This window comes from Falco rusticolus, chromosome 2 (genome assembly GCF_015220075.1).
Source record: "Falco rusticolus isolate bFalRus1 chromosome 2, bFalRus1.pri, whole genome shotgun sequence".
In the NCBI taxonomy this organism is placed as follows: domain Eukaryota; kingdom Metazoa; phylum Chordata; class Aves; order Falconiformes; family Falconidae; genus Falco; species Falco rusticolus.
The window spans coordinates 61,018,687-61,040,782 of NC_051188.1; the positions used below are offsets into that span (position 1 = coordinate 61,018,687).

The 22,096-nt window shown below is 39.4% G+C and overlaps 1 protein-coding gene across 1 annotated transcript in view; it reads right to left on the reverse strand.

The window, feature by feature from the left end:
• Positions 1–589: 589 nt before the first annotated feature.
• The window catches only part of EFNB2 (ephrin B2), a 46,078-nt gene continuing 24,571 nt past the window's right edge, over positions 590–22,096 (reverse strand). Inside the window, exons 3-5 of the mRNA XM_037378100.1 lie at positions 6,728–6,820; positions 5,881–5,994; positions 590–4,269 (exon numbers count right to left, since the gene is read on the reverse strand). Of these exons, the coding sequence (XP_037233997.1) occupies positions 3,887–4,269; positions 5,881–5,994; positions 6,728–6,820 (590 nt within the window). The 3' untranslated portion in view covers positions 590–3,886. The remainder of the gene's footprint in view (positions 4,270–5,880; positions 5,995–6,727; positions 6,821–22,096) is intronic.

Consider the following 22,096-nt stretch of genomic DNA (forward strand, 5'->3'; position numbering starts at 1 on the left):
CACGCAGAGATCTTTTGACTTTGCAGCATTTCTAATCCTTTGCCATTGTCCCAATGTCTTCCACCCCCTGCTCCTTCTTGTTCAGCCCCACCACCCCAGGCTTTCACTCCCCCTCCTCAGGAGCAGCAGTGACAGCAACAGTGCCCAGAAGGCTCCAGGTATATTTTATTCTCTGACTGCCCACAGTGTAAATCCACTCTATAAGGTCTGGGAATTATTTGCATGGTTATGATCTCACTTCCCAGATCATCCAGGCAATCTGGCTACTGCACCTGACTCAAGCTCACTGACTTCCAAGGGCATAAGACCCCCCTGTGTTTTTTAAAATCTGCTGATAGGTGTTATATATATGATATATGATGTAAGAGAAAGTCTGGGAAAGAAGCAGGTTAACAGAATAGGTGTATTATGAAGAGCTTTCTTTCCTCTAAGTCATTAGCAAGAAGAGAGATGGGGGAGAGGAGGGAGAGAAAGGAGGGATGGAGGGGCAGAGGGAGGCAGGCTTGTTGGCTTTCTTATTTACTTTCATGTTTTGAAAAGGAAAAAAATTGCAAAACAAAATAAGGAAATACTTAGAAGGCAAGCTTTCCATAGGAAAAAAATATTTTATTTTTTTAAGAACAAATTCAGTTTCAAACAGACGTGGAATGTGATTTTCATAATTTTCATTTTCCGGGAACTAATTGCAATGTGGAACTAAAGCAGATTTCAAACTTATGACCGGCTAGTTTTAAAACAGAACAAACAAACCAAACAAACAAAAACAAAAACAAAAAAAAAAAAACCAACAAAAAGAAGAAATTACTTATAACTCAAGCATAATACTGTGTTACTTACAAACTGGACAAAGAAATTCTTAAATAAATATTCATGGTACACAATTTCAGCACAAATATGCGGCAATTTGGCAACCTTTTATACCATTTTTTTCCTCAGTACAGTGCAAAGGGGAATGACACTGCCTTTAAACAAGCTGTAGCTAAATACATTGCAAAATTCAAATTTTATACAAAACATCTTGCTCGGACTTTATAAAAACCCAACATTGCTCTATATACACAATCTGGTTAAGAAAAGCCATTTTTATCTTGTTTTCATGTGTGGTTTTTTTTTTAATTATTATTATTTAAAAAGGTGAATAAGGCTACTGTAACACCCCAAATCCATATACAGTAACTCTGAACCTATTTACAGCATCTTCACTTAGACATGATGGTGCAAATTCCAAGTCGGGTGACTAGGGATGATCATACAAGCAAGGCATTTACAGTAACTTTTCAAAGCTGGACCAACGTCAAATAAAGGAACAGTTGGTAGATTGTCATAATTCTGCACTAGACACAAAACAGACGCACAGTACATTTTTTTTTTTTTAATTGGTTGCAGGTTGCTCTTGAGCAATTCGTCTGATTTTTTTTTTTCACAGTTTAGTACATAACTAGAATGTAGCCAACTGATGAAGCATAGGTTTGATTTAATAAAAATCAGTATCAGTAAACCCATCTTTTCCCTTCCTCCCCCTCCCCCAAAATAAAATCTTAATGACTTACAAGAGAACCTTGTATGGATGGATTCACAGAAAGGAAGGGTTGTTGAAAAGAATTACATATGTACTGTAGTTAGTCACCATGGTAACCCTCCACAGAACCATGGGTTGGGATTTTTTTTTGTTTTGTTTCTCTCTTTTGGACCAACATCCCAACATCATTTTCAGGTTCAGGAAACAGAGTGATCATTTCTATGACAGGTTTTTTGTCTTTTTCTTTTCTTTTTTTCTTTTTTTTTTTTTTTTTTCAGGTGCTCACTGGAGGTCTAAGAACCCCAAAATGCTGTTGCTACATTTTCTTTCCAAATCAGAAAGCAAAGTGTTACCATAGTAACATGACTATGTTAGAAATGTCTATTTGCATAGCACATATAAAAGTAGAGTTTTTTTATTTCCTCCCCAGATTGGGAGCTTTAGGGGAATAGCCATACTAAAGAGAAAACTTTAACCTGAAACCCCCCTCTACAAACCTCAATGAAATCTACAGAACACATCAGCCCATAAGGCAAGGGAAAATGCAACACACAAAATAAATGCCGGCATATCTTATCACTGTTAAATATGTGATGCAGTAACATTGCCTTCCTCATATTTTGGGCCTTATATTTCCTAGTTTTCTCTTACAAGACGCTTTGGATTTGGTTGTGGTTTTTTTAATATGCTCCCATTGTTTGGATGGCTGATGTTTTTTCCCAGAAGCAGTTTCTTTTCTGTGCAATCTCAAAATATATATTAGTAAAAAAAGCAAACCAAAATAAAAAAGTAAGGAAGAATGAACGAAAGAAAAACTCACTTTATATCCCTCGTGTTCTATACACCAATTATAAATAAGACATATCTTCCTTCTCCAGCTCAGTGTCATAATTTATTTTATTCTTACGGACTGCAAGAGGTTTGCCATATGTGCTTTAACTTTGCAACAGAGCACCAATGAACGCCTGTGTCAGTCACAGTACCTACACCCACTGTGCAGGGACAGCACTACAATAAACCAAAGTGTCAAAAGGCTCAGTCAGAAAGAAATTCTGTCTTACTTTTAGAGATGAGAAAGGCTTTTTTTTCCACAACCTTACCAGTGATAGAATTACAGCTTGTTTGACCCATTGGCTTATAATCATCTTGGTCAGATTTGGCTCTCTGCTATTTTCTTACATGCTTTCCCTGTGTTTAGTATAATGTGATAGTATAGCAGCTGAGTCTGCTTAAAAGTCATCCAAAGCAGACTACGTTTTCGCTACAGCTTCAAAGCTGTATATTTTATTGCCAGTACCACAACAGCCCTGCCCTAATATATCCTAATGGCCTGCTATTGTCTTGTCCTCTCCAAGCTTGTTCACTTGCTAACAATACCCCTTTGTTCTACTGTATTGAAGGTACTATTTTTTTTCTGCACACTGGTATTTGATAACCATTAATTCCTTCCAATGCAGCCCTAATCCACTGCGCATGTTATTGTGTCTCCTACTTGCCTCTTAAAACTTAGCATACCAAAGTGCTGTGCTACCTAAATGTTGGGTTTTTTTTGTTTTTTCTTCTCAGCTTCTATTTTTGAGGCAGCAGTATTCAACTGCAACTGCAGTCAGCCCTTCCCTCCACCACCCAGTCCGGCTCTTGACTTTGTTGACAGCCCAACTTTTTGGCTGGAAGGCTCCTTACTATCAAACACAATTTCTATAACCGCATTACCCATTCAAGTGAGGCTGCTGTAGCAGATGGATGGAGCGCAGATCTCCAAACATTAATGTTCCATTAGTGATTCAGGAGGTGGAGTGAAAGGAAATCTTATGTGAAGGATGGCAGAGCACCGGATAACAGAAACAAATGGAACAGTGACAGACTAAAAGCAAGAGAACTTTAACAAGTCTTACTTAGACACCAAGGTCTATGTGACAAATCCAGTACGCACTGAGAGACACACACAAAAGTCAGAAGATTGCATTTCAAGCTTGATATATCCTAGAGCACCTTCCCAGGATGCCTAGAACTATTAACATCCATGGATCACTCCATCTTCCCTTGGCTTTCGTACATGCGTGAACGCCTGCAGCACATGGCTTTGAGGATGATGAATGTAACAAGAGTACAGCAATCAGAATGGGCATCTTCTACGTAAAAGTCTTCCAGCTTTTAGTGAATACTTATTCACCGAGATAGGAATTCTACAGACTAGGTAAGCTGTCCAGCTCGCACCGGCTCCTGGAGAAAGAGCTGTCGCCTTCTCCCCCCTGTGCTTGAGTCAATGCTAGTGCACAAGGCATCATCACAAACCCCAACAGAAAGCATTTGACCAGTGAGTTTCCTCTATGACTCAACTGTACCACGGAGTTGGTTGTGTGTTTCTCAGACCTTGTAATAAATGTTTGCTGGACTCTGAGGAGGCATCTCTTGAACTATGTACACAGGATGTCCATAGTCGCCGCTGACCTTTTCATAGTGGGGGCAAAAGACACTGTCTGCAGTCCTTAGAGGAATGATAATGTCACTGGGCTCAGAACCATTGTTGTTGCCACTGCGTTTTGGGGTGGCTAACGTACTAAGTGAGAGAGTTGTCGTGTGTTGCGGGGAATGCTTCCTGTGTCTTCTCCGGTACTTCAACAAAAGAACCACCAAAGTGATGATGATGACGATGAAAATGATGCACCCTGATGCAATCCCTGCAAATAAGGCCACCTCTGAACCCAGTATACTGGAATGCCCAGCCTTACTGCCATCTGTGCTAGATCCTGGAAAGAACGGAAATACAACAGACAAAAGTTATTGCCATCCTACGACCTGTTTACACTGCTTAAAAATGTGTAGAGTAAGCAAGACTGGAAGAATTAACTGACAGCTGCACTTTGACAAACCAATTACCCTGTTAGATAGCTAAATGCAAACAGCCGAAGTCAGCAATCAATATTAAACAAGACTTTGTGTCTGTTGGTCTCACTTTTGTGCTGCTCCCAAACCACCCTGTTTCATACATCATCATCCATCAGCGGCCAGGACTGGCACTGACAAAGGCAGCCTTTGATGCATGCCGCATCTTTTAACAGATGCTAGCCAGCCCCGGGCAGCAAAGAAGGGTGGGACAGGACTGCAAAGCGAAAATAACAGAGGGAAATGACAATTCTCAGGACAACTGGTACTGTTCAGTGTCACACCATTCTTCTGCTATTTTATCTTTCGCATATTGATTTAAGTTAGACTGCCTTTAGTGCCGCCCCCCGTGGACTCCTCTTGCTTGCACATGAAACAAAGGAGCTGGAGGCAGGGCAGGAGACAGGCAAAATGCCTATGGCATGTATCTGTTTGTATTAACTTACATTTACTTAAAACAACAACACACATTTGGTACTCAGGAAAACCTCATGTGTTGAACAGCCTGATGCATATTTGGTGCCACCACACTGTCGTATTATTTGTCACAAAAGTTAAATGAATGCTCATTTGACACTTTCTCACTTGAAAACTTGAACCAACCTCCCTCCCTTGATGATCACTCACAGGTGGAGGAATTCTGCAGATGCTGCGTCTATGTAACTGTGAACTTTTCCCACCAGAATCTCCGTAGGAAATGGCTGAAGCCTGCCTAGTGACTGCCAAATCAAAGATTTGTTAGCCCAGTAACTAATGGCAGAATTAGCAAGGAAATCTTGCAGCCATTTTCAGAAACCCCAGAATCAACTGTCAGCAAGTTTTGCTTTGTAGCACACCCAATCCACCAAATTTTCTTCTGGAGACCCAAGGTCTTAAAATCTAATTTTGTTTCTTGTTCACCTCATTTCTGAAATGCATCCTGAAGATACTTATTCAGAACCATCTGTTTATCTTGTTTAGATTAAAAAAAAAAAAAAAAAATCTTTAAATTTAGTGAAAGACCAACCATTCATGTGTAGATATTATATGGTCAGTTAAAAGACCAGGACATTAATTATAGATGCCTTGAAATAAACTTTATAAATGGCTGTCGAGAACCACTTGATAATGGATTATACGGGAAGAGAAAGACAGAAAGACTCGTTCATCTGCCAGAGTACTAAATGTAAGGTGGCATTTACCATCGTAAAGCTGCTTAGTGAATGTCCTATCCAAAACTTTCCTGTAAATGAGTGATATTCTCACAAGATGTAATTAACTTCTGCTGCAGAGTGGAAGAGGGGAGAGAGCAGCTGTTGCCAGAACTTGCAACTCCCAGACACTATGCACCTGAGCATCAGTATGGGCTTTTGCACCATCTCGGTACAAAAACATTTGTTTTTCTGTCACTTTAATGGTAAAATAAAATGCGTTTGGGGACGAAGGAGGAGACTGCGCCAGAGCCCCGTTCCAGGCGTGAGCCCCACCACGCCTACCTGAGTGGTCCTTCACAAAGGGACTGGTGGTGGAACTCTTCCCGTTGGTGCCAGCTTCCTGCTCAGGGCGCTTGGTGGGATCCGTGTGCCGGGGCAGCCCCGCTGAGTTTGGATCTGGGGGAGAGAAAGATGACTCATACAGCTTCAGCACTTGATGGTACAGAGCTTTATAAGCCAGGTCTGGGTACCTCACGGGACACAAACGTTTTTAAACGGAAGAATCTTTATGCAAAGGACCTTTTCCTTTTAAAGCAAAATGGTTATATTATTTCAGAGGTTTAAATGGTGAGGCCATCTGCAGAAACTAGAGGGACTCCTGTAACAGGCAAGAAAAGCTTTGCAGATGACATTTCAGTTTAACTGAGGAAGTTGATTGACTACTAAACCAACTTCTGCGTAGAAGAATAATTCTTTCTTCCTGCACAATAGGTTATCTATATGTGAAGAGACAATGAACAAAACCCTCCCTGTAATCACAATTCATAACAAGCAAACTATAGAAATATTAGCTTCCCTCCTTTCATGTATTTTAAATAATTTTGAGCAGCAGAGTTGTGGCTTTTGTTTTTAAAATAAAAATAAAAATGACAGAAACACACTACTCCCAGGTGACCTTTCCTTGTAGGGATCTCTCCAATGAAGAGATCTCATTACACCAACCCTCCTTTTGCAGAAATCTGTCAGTAGCCGAGGAAGAGAAAATAGGCTTTGCTTTCAGACTATTAGGGAGGAATGACCACACTAGACTCGGCTGGCTCTCTGCTCTACATGGCTAAAGGAAGTCTGGAAACTAAAAGGACATTGATGCTGATCAAAGCGATTTCATGAAACAGCAGATGGTCTTTACCTTGTCCAACTTTCATGAGGATCTTCATGGTTTTTGTCTGGCACACCCCTCCCTCCTGGTTATCCAGGCCCTCCAAAGACCCATTTGATGTTGCTGATTAAAAATAAAAGAAAAATAAAAAAAATAAAAATAAATAAAAATCAGGAAATCAACAGGCAAAGTGATGTGAACATGAATGTCTGAAAGCAGAAACCTTTCAATCTACCGGGACCTGTTCTTGTTGCTCAGGCTGACCTACGGAATGTTGTGAAATGTTGAAAGCCAAAGGAATGAACACATTTGTAAGCCATACAATATATACAAATGGAGGAATGCGTTATCAAGGTTTCAAATTTACCCAGCAACCTTTTTTTCTACGCACAATTGACTGACTGACTCACTTGGACGAAAACACAGCACCTTGCTAAAAGGTGATGGGAGTCAGCTGAAAAGGAAGCCCTGGCAGACTCAGAGGAGCAAAGCATTGAAAATTCACCCTCCCCAACCCTGACCCCAACAGTATCTTTATAATCACCACGTTACACCTGCTTCCTCTGTTACAAATCTCCTGCTGGAAGAAGTGAACACATACAAAAGACCCAGGTAAAAGCTGAGATTCTGCACTGATTGGAAAACCATTTAATATTTTAAAGTACAATCTCACTTTTCTCAGCATTGAGGAGCCTCCTCAGGGGTGGGTGGCGGTGGGGGAATACACTCTATTCTCATGGAAACCTCTCAGCTCGTACAAACAAACGGATGCTTTCCCCTGTGTTTATTATATCGTTCTCGCTTATCTAGGCGCTGGCTGGCACCACAAAACCCCAATTCTGCCGCAAGCTGGCACTGCAACGTGATTTGAGCATGAAGCACAGCTCCCTCAGAGAATCAAAAACGTTGAGTCACAAGTCTAGGGTTGTGAACCCCCAACAGCTGCTGGAAAACTATTTGGCAGCTCCTCAGCTGTAGGCATCACGGCGCCAGCCTGCACCATGCCAGGCACCGAACCACTGTCCATGTCCGCACTGGTGCCCCTTCACGGTGGCAATGCAGGCTCATCCACCAGCACTGGGCTCCGGCTCTGCTATTTACAGGAACGCACCAGGGGTTTTCCCACCCCAGGTTGTCCTGGGGGTTGAAATTTCAACGTCATTTCTTACAGCTGTTTATGCAAGGCCCACAAGGCACGTAGGAGCGGATGCGTGCACACGCATCAGCACCAGGCCACCAACTGGAGAAAACAAATAGAAAATGACATGTAATGGAGCTCACGGCTTGTCATGGCTGTGGTGAACTACTTTAAGCAGCACTTTCCTGCCTCTACCCCTCTCCTTTCAGCTCAGGATCTAATTCAACCAGGGCTTCACACTGTTCAGACCTTTGTTTTTAATTCTCGCTCCTTCTCTTTTGTCCTCCTTGGGGATTTTCTTTCAAATGCAGCCTATGTATATTTCCTTTTTCCTTCACAATGTCTTCCTAGCCCTGTGGCAGTATTTTTCTTGCTCTAATCTTCTCTCTAGCCATAAAGATATAAACCCCATACCGCTGAACCCTGCTTCCTAGCCTTTGATCTACTTTTTGGTTTTGTTCCACTTCTGCCTCTTTTGTGACCAACTCAAATTACAGCCACCATACAAACTTCCCAAATTGTGCTTTCTTTTCCTAAAATTCCCTTCTCCTCATACGTGGTCCCTCCCAGTTCCTCCTCTTGTTCCCTCCCCCCTGTAAAAATGTGACAATAGCTGTATGTGCAACTGCTTCTTTTTTTTCTGACTTGCAAAAAGACTTTTGAAAATATGAAAGAGCACACTGAGTAATTTACGATAAAAGCCGATCTGAAATGTGCCACTGGATTGCCAGGCTCAGAAAATAATGGAGACATATAGTTTTGTTTTCTTTTGTTTTTTTTTTTTTCCAGAGGGGAAAAAAATCAATACTAAGAACTCGTTCTGGACATAAATCAAATGTGTCTATGCTGAAAGTGTTTTTTATGACCTATTCGCCAATGTACCAGCACAAGGACAAGAGAAAAAAAAAGGCAGTAAATAGAAATACCAAAGCTGAGCATCAACTGAAAGTACAACTAATAAACACTGACTTTGTCTTGAATTTTTTGCTATTCTTCGTTTGGTTTTTAATCGAGGCAATGGGAGCTCAGATCTCCACCAACCACTTGATTTTAATGGAATAGAGTGTTGCTTCTTCTGAACATCAATGCCTTTTTATGCTTTAAAGGCCGATCCATTTAACCCACAGAGCAGGAGACCTCAATAAGATGCAGAGGATGCAGTCTGACCTCGATACAGAACAAGAAAGTAAGACAGCCAAAAGAATGCAGAATTACTTCAAATACAGTCTCCGAATGGCGGGGCCCACATGTACAATAAATCTGGTTGTGTGCCTACACGAGCACAATCTGCCTCGCTTGCTTCCTAAAAGAATGCTTTCATAGCTTTGATGTCAGATGAATGAATTTGCAAAAGTATTCACTTTTTCCACAGTTCTTCAAGGGGTTTTCGGAAAGCCTATGTTATAGCTCAGAGTACAGACTGCTACATCCCAAGGAACTGGGAACTGTCAGAGAGGAGCATTTCAGTGACAAAGCAAAGTTTCCATCTCAGCTTCTCCCTGTAATTAAGCCGACAATTACCCAAGGCCACTGGAGGAAATTATTTTTCAAAATTCATTAAGACTTTCAAAATAAAACCTCACATATCCCTAGTGTACCAGGAAGAAAGCGGGTTGTTTTAAAACACATTGTTCCAAGCTTTGAAAAACTGCACAGAAAAGAAGTAGTAATCTGGGACATGAGAGAAAACAGTTTCACACTGCTAATGCCCCCTTGACAGTGTGGAGTGCAGAAGTCAAACAAGGGAGGGAGTACAAAATATTCCTCAAACACTTGCTGCTGCCTTTCTCTACTGATCTTCAAATGGAAATTATACCCAATATCACATAAGCTCCTCCACTGCACTCACACTTCTGCAGTAAAGTGACCCTGTACCTGCAGCTCTGCTCACACTTAAAGGGTATTTCCAAAAAAAAGTGTCTGGGATAGCTGGGTATAAACACAGAAACGTAACACAAGTTTCTTGTGTCTGAAACAGAAATGCTACTCTCTGGTGTGTTTATATGACCAAATTTTAGACCGTCCATCCAGTTTATGCTTATATCCATATATATATACACAAAAGAACAGGTTTGGGTTTTTTTTATATTTAGGTCTAAATATTTTGGAGACAATTACTCACACACGAACTACCAGCACACAGCCCTGTGCTGACAAGACTAAATACTACTTAAATATTAACATAAATAAGTATAATTAATGATTAACATAAAGTTTCTCATAAGTATTAAATGTTCTCAGGATCCCACACTTTGTATTAATACAGTAACACATAGGAAACTAAAAGTAAGCACCATTTCGCTAAACAGGTAGCAAAATATCTTTACATCTTTTGATGGATAGGTACCTCTGATTTTCTGAGACCTGTCCCGTTCCACTGGTGTCAATTGCACAACTAATAATTACAGTCAAAAGCACATCAAATTACTCGGTCAACAGTTTATCCACACCTACAAATAACCACATACAATTGCCCTAAAATCTCTATTAATTTTAAGACTCTCTGAAAAAATCGTAATAATTTATAGGTAATGTTTACAGCAGTCAGTCAAAAATGATGTTCAAGCTCCACATACACAGATACCATATGTCTGCATTCCTCGTATGTGATAGCAGCTGCCATTTTATAAGGAACAGAAGTTTGGGGTTTCAACTTTCAGAAAAAGAATTACTTGTTATAAAATTATGGTTAAGAGTCTGCTGATACATACTTACTTTGGAGAAGCTAATATACATTTTCAGTTTTGTAAAACACTGCCTTAACATATCCTCTTCCTTACACAAGAGGAAATTAAATTATTCAGACAAAAAAATTTCATTCCAGCTCTGCCCTCCCTTCTTCAAAATATATAAATTATTGAAAACAAAACCACACACAGAGAAAAAAAGCCCAAACAAACAAAAAAAGCTGGTTTTTTTTCACCCAAGTGAATCGATGTATTGTGTTTTACATTTATTTGATTTTAAAACTTCCCAAGTGTTGTTTATTGTACAAAATGCATTAGTCATAAATGCAGAGGCAGGGAATCAGTGAGCGAAACAGAGTCAGCTGACAAGAATAGTTCCTGGCTATGATTCTCATACAGTCCCCATGGAGAGGAAGTAATATTACATTTTAATATGTCTTCATTTGATTGTTATTACTCTGCCTCCCAGGAGGCAAAGCCACTGCATGGATCTTGGCTGTTTTCAACCTATCAGGTTGGTAACATTGGTCTAATCAGATGGAGAATTAAGCTGTTGGATTTGTGCCTGTATGTAGTTTTTCATTCACAAAGAGATTAGAAATGAAGGCACAGTCACAAAAATTCAACTTCCTTCACTCCTAAAAACACACATTACAAAATGAAAAAACGCCATCACAATTACTTAAAAGAAAACACCAGCAGACAAAAAACTTAACCTCTTAATTCTGCCACAATTATTACCATACTTTTAGGATTATGAAAAACATTGCCTACTTGGAAATTACATCTCATATCCTTTGAACCAACACAACTTTATAACACATTTATTTACAGAGCTTGAATACGAAATGGACTACACAGCTGAAGAAAGAAATTATCATCGTACTTAACTCTCCTGTGAAAACTAAATGGACCCTAATCCACTACAGGAATGGCAGAGTGATGTCAACTGATGGGCAAGGACAATATTGGTTTTGCCCCTCCTTAGTGTGCTGGACAATACAAGCCATTTGGCAATGTATCGAAGACACATCGTTGACAAGGTCATCAAGAATTAATTGCTGCTAGTGTTAATAGAAGAATGAAAATTACAGGTTACTTTGGGGTAGATCAGTACTGTCCAACAGTAGTGATTTCCACCATTTTTTTCTTAAATACTGCTTGAATTCAGCATCAGAAAACAGGTTTCTCCAAATCAGAGCTAAATAAAATCAAATAACCCTACCAATCTCCACTTTTCCCCAGCTGTGCTTAGAAACAGAACGGAGAAGCCTGAACAGCAGCAAAAATCCATGAAAGCTTTAGATCAACAGTAATAAGAAGTTAGTCTTAAAAGCAAAGCTGCACTTGATCTCACATGTACTCACAGGATTACTAAATGCATGTAAAGGTTTTGAGGTTTTTTTTTTATTTTATTAAGTAATGAACACTGTTTCAGCCAGGCATTATGTGTTTGTGCTGACTGCTTTCATCTGCTTTTGGTCCTTCTAATGACTCACTTAGTGAAGCACCAAATAAATAATTCTTCTTTCCCATAAATTATCTAAATTTATGGGACAGGTTTAAAACCACCAGAAATCACATACTATGGAACCACAAATCACAGATCACAACACAGAGGTTGTTTCTAGACCAGTCAAGGATGAAGAACAAGGCAGCTGAGGTAATAGAAAGAGAGTTTTAATTAAATGAAATTAACACACACACCCTTAGTAGCAATGCCAGATCTGCATGGAGATCTGAAACAACCTAAAAAAAATTCTTCAGGCTGCTCACCAAAGAACAGGTAGCTTGGCAAACACTACGCTGGGTGAGCTGTGGCAAGTATAGAGACAAGGTAAACATACCAATTCCCACTACTAGCAGCTAACGGTTTACTCTTGCTTGTAATGACAAAAAATGAGACTGACTTTGCAACTTTCTCACTTTTTACAAATATGATGAAACTGTCTTCCAAAATTTAACTATCAGTAGTCCCAAACCTGGAACACAAGTGCTAAAGCTTAAATGTATTACAAACAGTTGCACAGGATACTGTCAACATATCGTCTGTGTTTCTATCTACAGACAGTAAAATCTCATCCTAACTTTTCTACTGATCTATAGAGATAAGGAAAGGCTCTTTAATAAAATAAAGATTAAGAACCTGCTGAATTTGCTCAATTAATACATTTTAGGACAATGAGACAGTCACAAAATACATATAAAAATGGTTTACCAGTCATTTTGCGATTTTCTAATGTCTGGGGTTTTTTATTTGTCCTCCTTGCAAAGACAAGGTGGCAGCAGAATTTTGTGCAGTTTCCCAACCTAAAGGCCATTCAGACACTCTCATTCTCTCAGTCTTATTTGACAAATTTATTCAAATTAAGATACATATTTTATTCCTTAAATGAAAGCTTATGGAGTGTTTATGAATACTCTTGAAGCCAGCCTCTTCCCCTCTTACCTACACACAAGGCAAAACTTCTATGTGAAGGAAAGGACAAGAATTCTCCCTTCTTTTCCACTTCTCATCCTTTTTCATTTTTAAATTGTGTCCTATGTTGTATGTCTCGGGATTTATATCTAAACAGGATCCACAAATTATATTCTGCGCCGCAAGTAAGCAGCAATGCCCTACCCAGTCAAGCTAAAACCAGAACAAAATGAAGTAAAACAAAAAACAGGCCTCTTCTTGCCTGGAAGAAGACAAAAGCTCTGCAGTGAAACTTTATGATTCACTTTTCTAACCACCGCTCGAAGTGTCCAAATGCTAATGGTGTGATTTGTGATACTTAGATGCAATATAGGGGTATTTATATAAATCGCCATAAAAGTCTCCACTTGTATTCCTGCATTAAAAAAAGGACAGATTTTATTACTGTTTCAGGTTGGTGGGGTTTTTTTTGGGGGTGTGGGGGATGTGGGTGTGTGCCAACGTGGAGGACACAAGCAAGACAGAGCCAAGTGGTTCTGTACTATAATATACCTTGGAATATACCAACTGTTTAATTCCAGGCACACTGCTGGAAATCTGTAGACTCTCTCTCACATCTCATGTTGTTCTACTGAGAAAGACCGCCCAAGTATTAAGCACAAAACAGGAAGAGAGTTCTTGTAATTTTTCCTACATTCGAAATGATTCTATGAATTTCAGGGAGACATGGCATCATACCACAAGAAAACAGGTGTTAAAACAAAACAAAACAAAACAAAAACCTGCCCTTCATTTCAACAGTCTTTCCATAAAGAGAAAAAGAGACAGTGAACAAGATGGAACAGGAAAGTACTGAAAAAGCTGTGAGCTCAAACTGGTTTCTGCTGCCTATCATTTTAAAAACAGCACTACTTTATCTCTGGGTTAAGGAATACCACAGATGAAGTGTACTAAACGGTAAACTATTTGCTGAATTATTATCCATTACAGAAGGTCACAGCATCCACCCACCCACAATGAAATCCTACTCACTTCACTGCTGTCTAGTGTCCTTTGTCAAAATTCTCTTGGAATTATTTAGAGATTTAAAAAAAAAACCAAAAAACCCCCAAAAACCCAAAAAAACCCAACCAAAAGCGCCTCAATACTGTATCACTATGAATGACAATTTAAGTATTTCATTATAGTTAAGAATTTCTACAAGTATTTCAGTGCTGTATTTCACATACTCTGAGAAACATCAGATAATCATCTACTGCACACATGGCTGCTTCTAGTTTACATAAACAAATTATATATTTGTGAGCGCTGAAGTAACTGTGGCAGATAGAAGCCCACTAATTATGATGTATTCTGCGTATATCAGAAAGTATGCATCTAAAACAGATTACTAGCTAGTTAACTTCATCAACCACAAATAGGTATTTTAGGTAAGTTTATCCTTTCTCCCAGCACGCTACTGGCAAAAGCCTTTCATGCATGGGGAGAAGTATCTCCCCACTGCCACAGCCAGCTTTGCTTAACAGTTCAGCTGAACAGAACTAATAGAATTAGTTAGCATTCAAGTTACACTGATTGTTGCTAATGACAAGACGGCTTGCTGGAAACAAAAGCAGAAGCCTTAACATTAAATGAGGGCCTGTTTTCTGTACTGCACAAACTCAACACCACCCTTCAAGTATGTTCATCTGCCTTGAAAATCTCTCTGGTCTCTGCCTATGGCACTTGGATAAGAAAGGGTTATAGTGAAAGTTCGTATTAAATAAATAACAAACCTCTTGCTCATTCTACTGTCACTAATTGCAGGCAATGATATTAATGACCCAGTAATTGCTATACGAGTAGCACTGAAGTGGAAAACATCATTTTGAGGCAGAGTTCATCTCTAGGTGGTAGGACTTCACCAGTGACTGAGTTAATGCCTAGTGACAGTTTAGAATATAACACTATAGATGAGAAAATGTGCCAGTCTCATGGTTGTAACAGTTTAGATGGACATGATGTTATTTGCTTTGACCACATGGAGTCCAGGAGTAACCCCAATGAAGTGCCACAGTCAGAGTTTGCCCTACAGATGAACCTCATTCCTTTCAGGGGAGATGCTCTGTACTATAACAATCTAGAGCAATTTTCCACATGTTTGCTTCAATAAAAGATACCTTCATCTCCTGCTTTTACATCAAGCACAGCAAAAGTGTGCTTTATTGCAAAACACAAAAAGCTATTTACATCATCTAACTATCCTTCAGCAACACAGAGTTTGGCACCTTAGCACCAAGATCGATTATGATACTATCGGATGACTGTGCACTTGGCAAAGACGATCACAAGTTAAGCACTGTTTTGATTGCAGTATGCTTCTTTTTGTGTTTAGAACTTTAAAATATCCACGGAGTAAAACTTAATGAGAGAACATCGCTGAAATAAAGCAATCTGGAATTCCAAGGTGCTACAGAACCTCTAATTCAAATACTCACCATAAGAAATCACAGGGTTTAGCTTCTTTCAAAAGTACCACACAGGCACATTTCGGATCATTTTCAGAAACTCCGATGGGATGAGTGTGTTAATGCTCCAGCGTTTAGAATTTTTAAAAGTCAACTAGACAGGAGAGCCGATACTTCTATTATGTCCATAAGGTTTTTAAGATTCCACTAGTGTTTTAACGGTATAACATCATTAAGTTTTGGTTTTGTGGTTTGGGGCTTTTTCCCTTTTGCAACACAGGTTAATTAATGTCTTGATTCTGCTACCCAATCTGCCATGGCAGCCTCTGGATGGCAGATGGAATAGTTTCAGCACAGGCTGGCGCCAAACACCTGGAAAGCAGCTTTGCAGCAAAGGTGCCGGGCATCCCGGTGGACACCAAGCTGCCCATGAGCCAGCATTGTGCCTTCACAGCAAAGGTGGCCGATGGCCTGCTGGGCTGTATTGGGCAGAGCACTGCCAGCAGGCAGGGGCAGGCCACCCTTCCCCTCTGCTGGAGTGCTGGGTGCAGTCACGGGCTCCCCAGTACAAGACAGACATGGACAAGTCCAGTAAATGGCTCATGGAGATGATGAAGGAACTGGAGCACCTGTACAGAGGCTGAGGACTCAGGGACTGCTCAGTCTGGAGAAAAGAAGACTCAGACACATCTTAGTTATGTGTATAAATACCAGGGGGATATGTGTGTGTTTGTGTCTGTGTGTTTCTGTGTGTGTGTGTAAAGAAGGAAGAGCCAGACTTCTCAGTGGCGGCCAGTGACAGGACAAGAAGCAATGGCCACAAAATCAAAATACAGGGAATGCTGTTTAAACCTGAGAAAATGTTTTTAAATATGAGGGTGACCAGGTTATCCAGGCCAGCTGTGGAGCCTCTATCCCTGCAGATACTCAGAACTCAGCTGGACACAGTCCTGGGCAGCTGGATGCAGCCGGGCCTGCTGGAGCAAGGGCTTGAGCAGGGGACTAGATGTCCAGAGGTGCCACCCAAACTCAACCATTGTGTGATTCTGCTGTCTACCCCACTGTCATGGTCTAATGTGTTTACGTGCCGATGTGAAATACTTGAAAAATAAATTCATTCTTGGTTTCCCTGGCAGACTTCTGTTTTGCCCACAGCAGCTCAGTAAGCACGTGAGGCCTAGTCTGCTGCTGTGGTGTGGTGACTTTTGCTGTCTTCATCTACTGAACAAAAACCAGATAAATCATTCTAAAGAAAGATGTGAACATGCTTTTTAAAGCCAGCCTTATCAGCTTAATACGGGCTCAAGAACTGCTAAGTTAGATACCTTAAGACTAATCCTGCTTTTACTCACAGAAATACTTGTATGATTTCCTTGGGACTGAAAAAAAGCAACTGGAAGACTGCCCATTAGGGCTTAGTTTTATATTCTGATTTATCAGAAATTATTCCTGAAATGTTCTTCCTCCAAAGTTTCCAGGATTGACTAAAGTCAGAGAAGAAAGTCCAAACTGACATTTTACCCTGGTTTTCAACCATTTCAACCCTGTGTTTTAGCTAATGCATTTCTCTAAGTATGTTTCCCTCCAGTCTTGCTATGCAAAGACTTCAATGAGGCAAACAATTTCAAGTATTTAAAATCAATTTCACTAAACCCTTTATAAATGCTTATGCAGTTCCTGGTCTTTTATTTTAGGTCTTAAAAAACTGTAAGATGTAACAGATGTAATAGAAGTACCTGTATAAACAAAAAGACATTATCCCACTTGATGAGATAAATGTGCACCACCAAACTTGTGTACAAAATGAAAGTTAAATGTGTTTCAGTACGCTAGTGCACTTCTACGCTTTAGTTCAGACAGATACTTTCCTCATAGCATGGCATGTCCCCTTGATTTAAAGTTACTCATACCATGCACATAAAGGATAAAATACACAGTCAGCACAACCTTCTTCTGCATGTAGTCCTATTAAGGTTGCATATGTAAATCTAGGAACATACACAACCTGCACAAGGTCAGGGTTTAAGCTGTTTTTTGCAAAGCACTGCAAATGTCCCTTATTGTTAGTATGTATACTATACACATAAAGACTTCCAAGTGAGAATATTGTATCTTTCTTTGTGAATATACTGTATTGCCAGTATTTATAAATTGTTTATAAGGAACTAAAAAAAATGAGAAACTAATATAGTGACTAAAAATATTAAACAGCTTCCTATGAAATGTAAAAACCTGTTTAATTCTTGAGTATTTCCTGGTTAAGTCTTTCTTCCAGTCTAAATAAATATTCTTCATTTTCATCTGATTCTGTATCTATCTAGAATATTTGGGGGGGTGAAGGGGAGGATAAATGTATTTTTTCACAAGATGCCATCAATTAACAAACTGAGCATTCCTCTCTTTCATTTCTTTCCCTTAGGAATAGAGAAATAATAACAGATTTCCTGCTGAACTATCTCTGTCTACTTTAAAGGAGATAAACGGTTGGTATTGCCTAGGTAATGGCACCGAATATGAACAAAGTACATCAATCTAAAATAGCCTTATTGTCTTACAAGGCCTGTGTGGTCTGGGACAAAACCCCAAAGGGACCATGACTCCATTAATCCTGTAAGTCTTAGACTGTGTTAGAAATCTGAAGCTGCACAGGCAGTCTTTTTTTTCTCCAATAATATTATTTGTGTGAGCTGTATCTATATTTAATTCAACAAGAACTAAGTGGTATTGTTGTTATATTCCTTAAAAGACTCTACTCTCAGGAAAGTCAAAGATGAACCTTTGCATATCATTTTACACCAAAAAGAAATAATTCGTCTAATTTTTTGAGGAAAGAGGACAAAGGAAAGAAAAAACATGATCTTTGTACAACTGGAATCGGGGTGGCTACTATCGCATAGGCTTTCATTAACACCACCACCACCAAAAATAAGTAATAGACTCCTGGACCACAGAGTCTTTAACAAAAAGCACAAAAAATGTCTTTGTTGCAAAAGAAATGTAATTGAAATTCTGATACAATTTTTGTTCCAATTTTGGCTAGTTTGGAATTAACCTCCAAACAAAGGAAAACCTAAGGTTTCCTTTCAGGTTGCTTTCACTAGGTATTTGGGAGGTTGCAGTGGGCTGCAGACTGGAACCTGCCTCAGAGAGGTGTCAGAATCCCCAGCCAGCCAGATTAGCCAGCACTTAAACTGTTTGGTCAGAACACTAAAATAACATTTTAATGTAAATCTATTTGGCCATGCAAAGAGATTTATTCTATCCAGCTGCACTGTATTTCAGGGCACAATCTATATTGTCTTTTAATGTGTTCTCCCTCAGACAGTTATTGCCCTTTAATTGTAACAGAATGACAAAGTGAAAACATAAAAAGCTTTGTGATTTTTTTCAAACCCAGCTAATGCTAAATCTTCAGAATGACCATATCAGTTTTAAAAGCCATGGTACTGTTAAAGCAGCTACCCAAAATGTAGTGCTACTAGCCAGTATAAACCTTTAAATCTGTCAGGGATCAAAAATAAATATATATAAATAAATAAACAAACAAACACACACACACATATATATATGAGGGTTTTTTTTTAATTTAAGCCAGAGGCCAATTGTGGAAGTGGGTCGCTTGAAAAAAGTTGACAAAAAACATTTAAGGAAAGCTGAGTATTCCATTTTGCCAATGTCAAAGCCAATGAGCATCATTAGCTGGGCAAGCTTGGCTAATGAGATCGCAGGCAGAGCAAGCATTTTAGAGGAACCTTTTCTAGGTAGCCCTGACATCATTTTGCAGGCCCTTCCAAAAACTAAAGCCATTCTTTTATGAATTTTTAACAGCTGAAGGCTTCATTGCACATGACTTATTTTTTAATGCTGATGATGCCAGCCCAAAATCTTCATCTTACTCATGCAAAAGAAAAGATGAAGTGAACAGAGTATGTGCTCACTTTGCCAAACTATCTCAGGAGCATGATGGTGCCTGAAGGCAAGTGGCACTTTTCCCTTCCCTCTGGTGCGGCTTCCCCAGGGCATGGCCTCAGTGCAAATCCAGGGTACTGCAGCATTCCCGAAGTCCTATGACTAAAGGCCGAGTTTGTTTGGAACAACTCTTGTTCACCAAAAGTAAACATCTTTGGCATGTTATATATGCTTGTACTATGCTAACATGTCTCCCTCCCATAGAAGAAACACTGCATCTGAGAGAGGTACTAAAACAGTTGCACCACGACCCAAGTGCTTGCAGATCAATCTCCTAGCACTGAGAAGATACTCATTGCTCATTCTGAGCAGTCCACAACAGCAGACAAATATACTCCATTCCCTAACCATGCAAAGACATAAAAAGACTTTTTAATGCAAACATCAGAGTTGCAAATCTGCATACCCTTCTTCTGCTTAACTTTGCGCTTTGCACAGATATTTATGTTGTTGGGCATGATGTATCTTCCTTCATGCATCTGAGTAAGGATTTCCTCAGAGACTTATGTTAGCTAAATGGTCATATATTTTAGGATAATCTAACATTAATACTTCTGAGATCTCAAGTACAGTTGACCTTCTCCCATTCTGCTGAAAAGAAATCAGGTAACCACAGGAAAATGAATCTATTAATTTCCCAGGAACCAAAAACTGATGATGGCAAAGAAAAGAAAAGCAAGGACACTCTGTTAGATCATTTGTTGTTTGCTTTCACAATACCATTCACTATGGTCTTTCCAAGTACTGCTGTTCATGGAATTAACTCTTTGGATCCTGATACTCCTACAGAGCAGTACCTTGCCAAGAAATACATAGATTATTTTTGGATTAAAATACCATTAAATGTGAAAACAGGTATGAGAAGCTCATCTACATTTTACTTTTTTAAAGAATTCTGAACTGTGGAATGAGAAAAGTTGCATCTTTTATATGCTTAGACCTAGGGAAGTACTGAGTAGAAAAGATCTTCGGTTATACCTATCATGAATACATATGAATGTTATAAAAATTATGGCTTCAAGAATTCCTGTACAATCACATTTCCCTAAAGATACACAGGGTTCAGGAAGCTGCTTCATCCTGTGTTACAGCTCCTCCTCCCAAAATTACTAACCCCCTAATCTTAATAGAGATTTTACTGTTTAATACAGCTCCACAAACCACATACTATTACCTTAGAAAAACAAAACATGTTTCCAAATAATAGCAGGATGATAAAGGTAGATGATGATGCACAAAACATTTAAAGGACTGACAACAGCCTGCCAGCATAAACAGCGTGAGACTGGTCTGTAGACAGAGCCATAGCAAGCACTGCAAAGACACTGGGCTCAGTAAACTCTTCTGACAGGTTTGTTTGATGCCCCTTAGTTGAGGGAATTCAAGATCCTAAAATACTTCAAAAGCAAAAGCTGGCACATAAAATGCATTGTCTTCACTTCATAGCTCTCCCACCCCCTAAAACACCCAACAAATCAAGAAAAACCCAAAACTCCCAAACAAATAGAAAAGAAAAAGGAAAAAGGAAAAGGAAAAAGAAGAAGAAAAGGAAGAAAAAAGGAAGAAAAAAAAAAGAAGAAAAGGAGAAGAAGAAGGAGAAGGAGAAGGAGAAGGACAAGGAAAAGGAAAAGGAAAAGGACAGAGCAGTATTGGAGTCAGCTCACTGCATTCCTCTTTTGGGCCCAAGCACACCTGTTAAATTACAGGTTTAGCAATAGGGATATACGCAAATTATCTACAGCCTGATTTGCGTACATGATTAAGATGTATTATATTACTTATAAAAATGTCAGTAAACGTCCTGACTACCAGAAACTGCATCTGACGAGGCTGTGTCAGGTCACAAGCTTTTGAACACAAACTGTTAAAATCCTATCTAGCTCCAGTATCCCTGCAAAACGGTGTCCTAGCTGAGCCCTGGCCTAGTTTTCTACCCCGCTTAAGTGTTTCTGAGACCAACATCACTGAGTTCATTGTTTTCCCCCTGAATGGTAGAAAAGCGAGAGTTTTAGCTTCAGGATGGCTGGGTTTTCAGGGTTGGGGTTCTTTTGGTCCAACCTATTAAAATGTATGGGTACCCCTGCTGCAGCTCAGTTAGTATGCTAGCAATATAACGATAAATTTGCCATTTGTTTATGCCAGAATGAGCAGGGAAAGTAATATCCTAAGACACTCCGTTATTACTGGAAGGCCAGTGTGATTTTTGAGGCATTAGGCTGTAGACTGAGCAAGTTCTTTCAACCAAACCCCACTGTAATCTTCCAGGAAATGCAACGTCTATTATGTCTTACTGCTATAATGAAATAATTATACAAAACTAATGAAAATGAGACATATTTAATAATTCTTTGGGTAAACCCATGAAATAGATATGACAGAATTGACAGGGTATCAGAAAGCTCCATTTGTGCCCATAATTTTCAGCTGATAATTGCAGCCATTCGTTCCACTACAGCTGGTTCGCTGTGGATGTTTTTAAAAGCAGCACTAAATACTGAACATACTTCATCATTAAAGCCCATTATTTGAGCGTGGTCATTTTTATGCTACACATTTTCACTGGAGTTACAGACAGCTATCTCTCAACATCTAATCTTGCAGCTTTTACCCTAGTAAATCTCACTGGATTTCAGTGGGAAGTTTGTCAAATTTAAATGCTGTGTAAGTGCGGTCAGGTTTTTCTATATCCCCTTGACTAAACAGAGAAAGCACCTATATTAAGTGATCATTTTGTCAAAC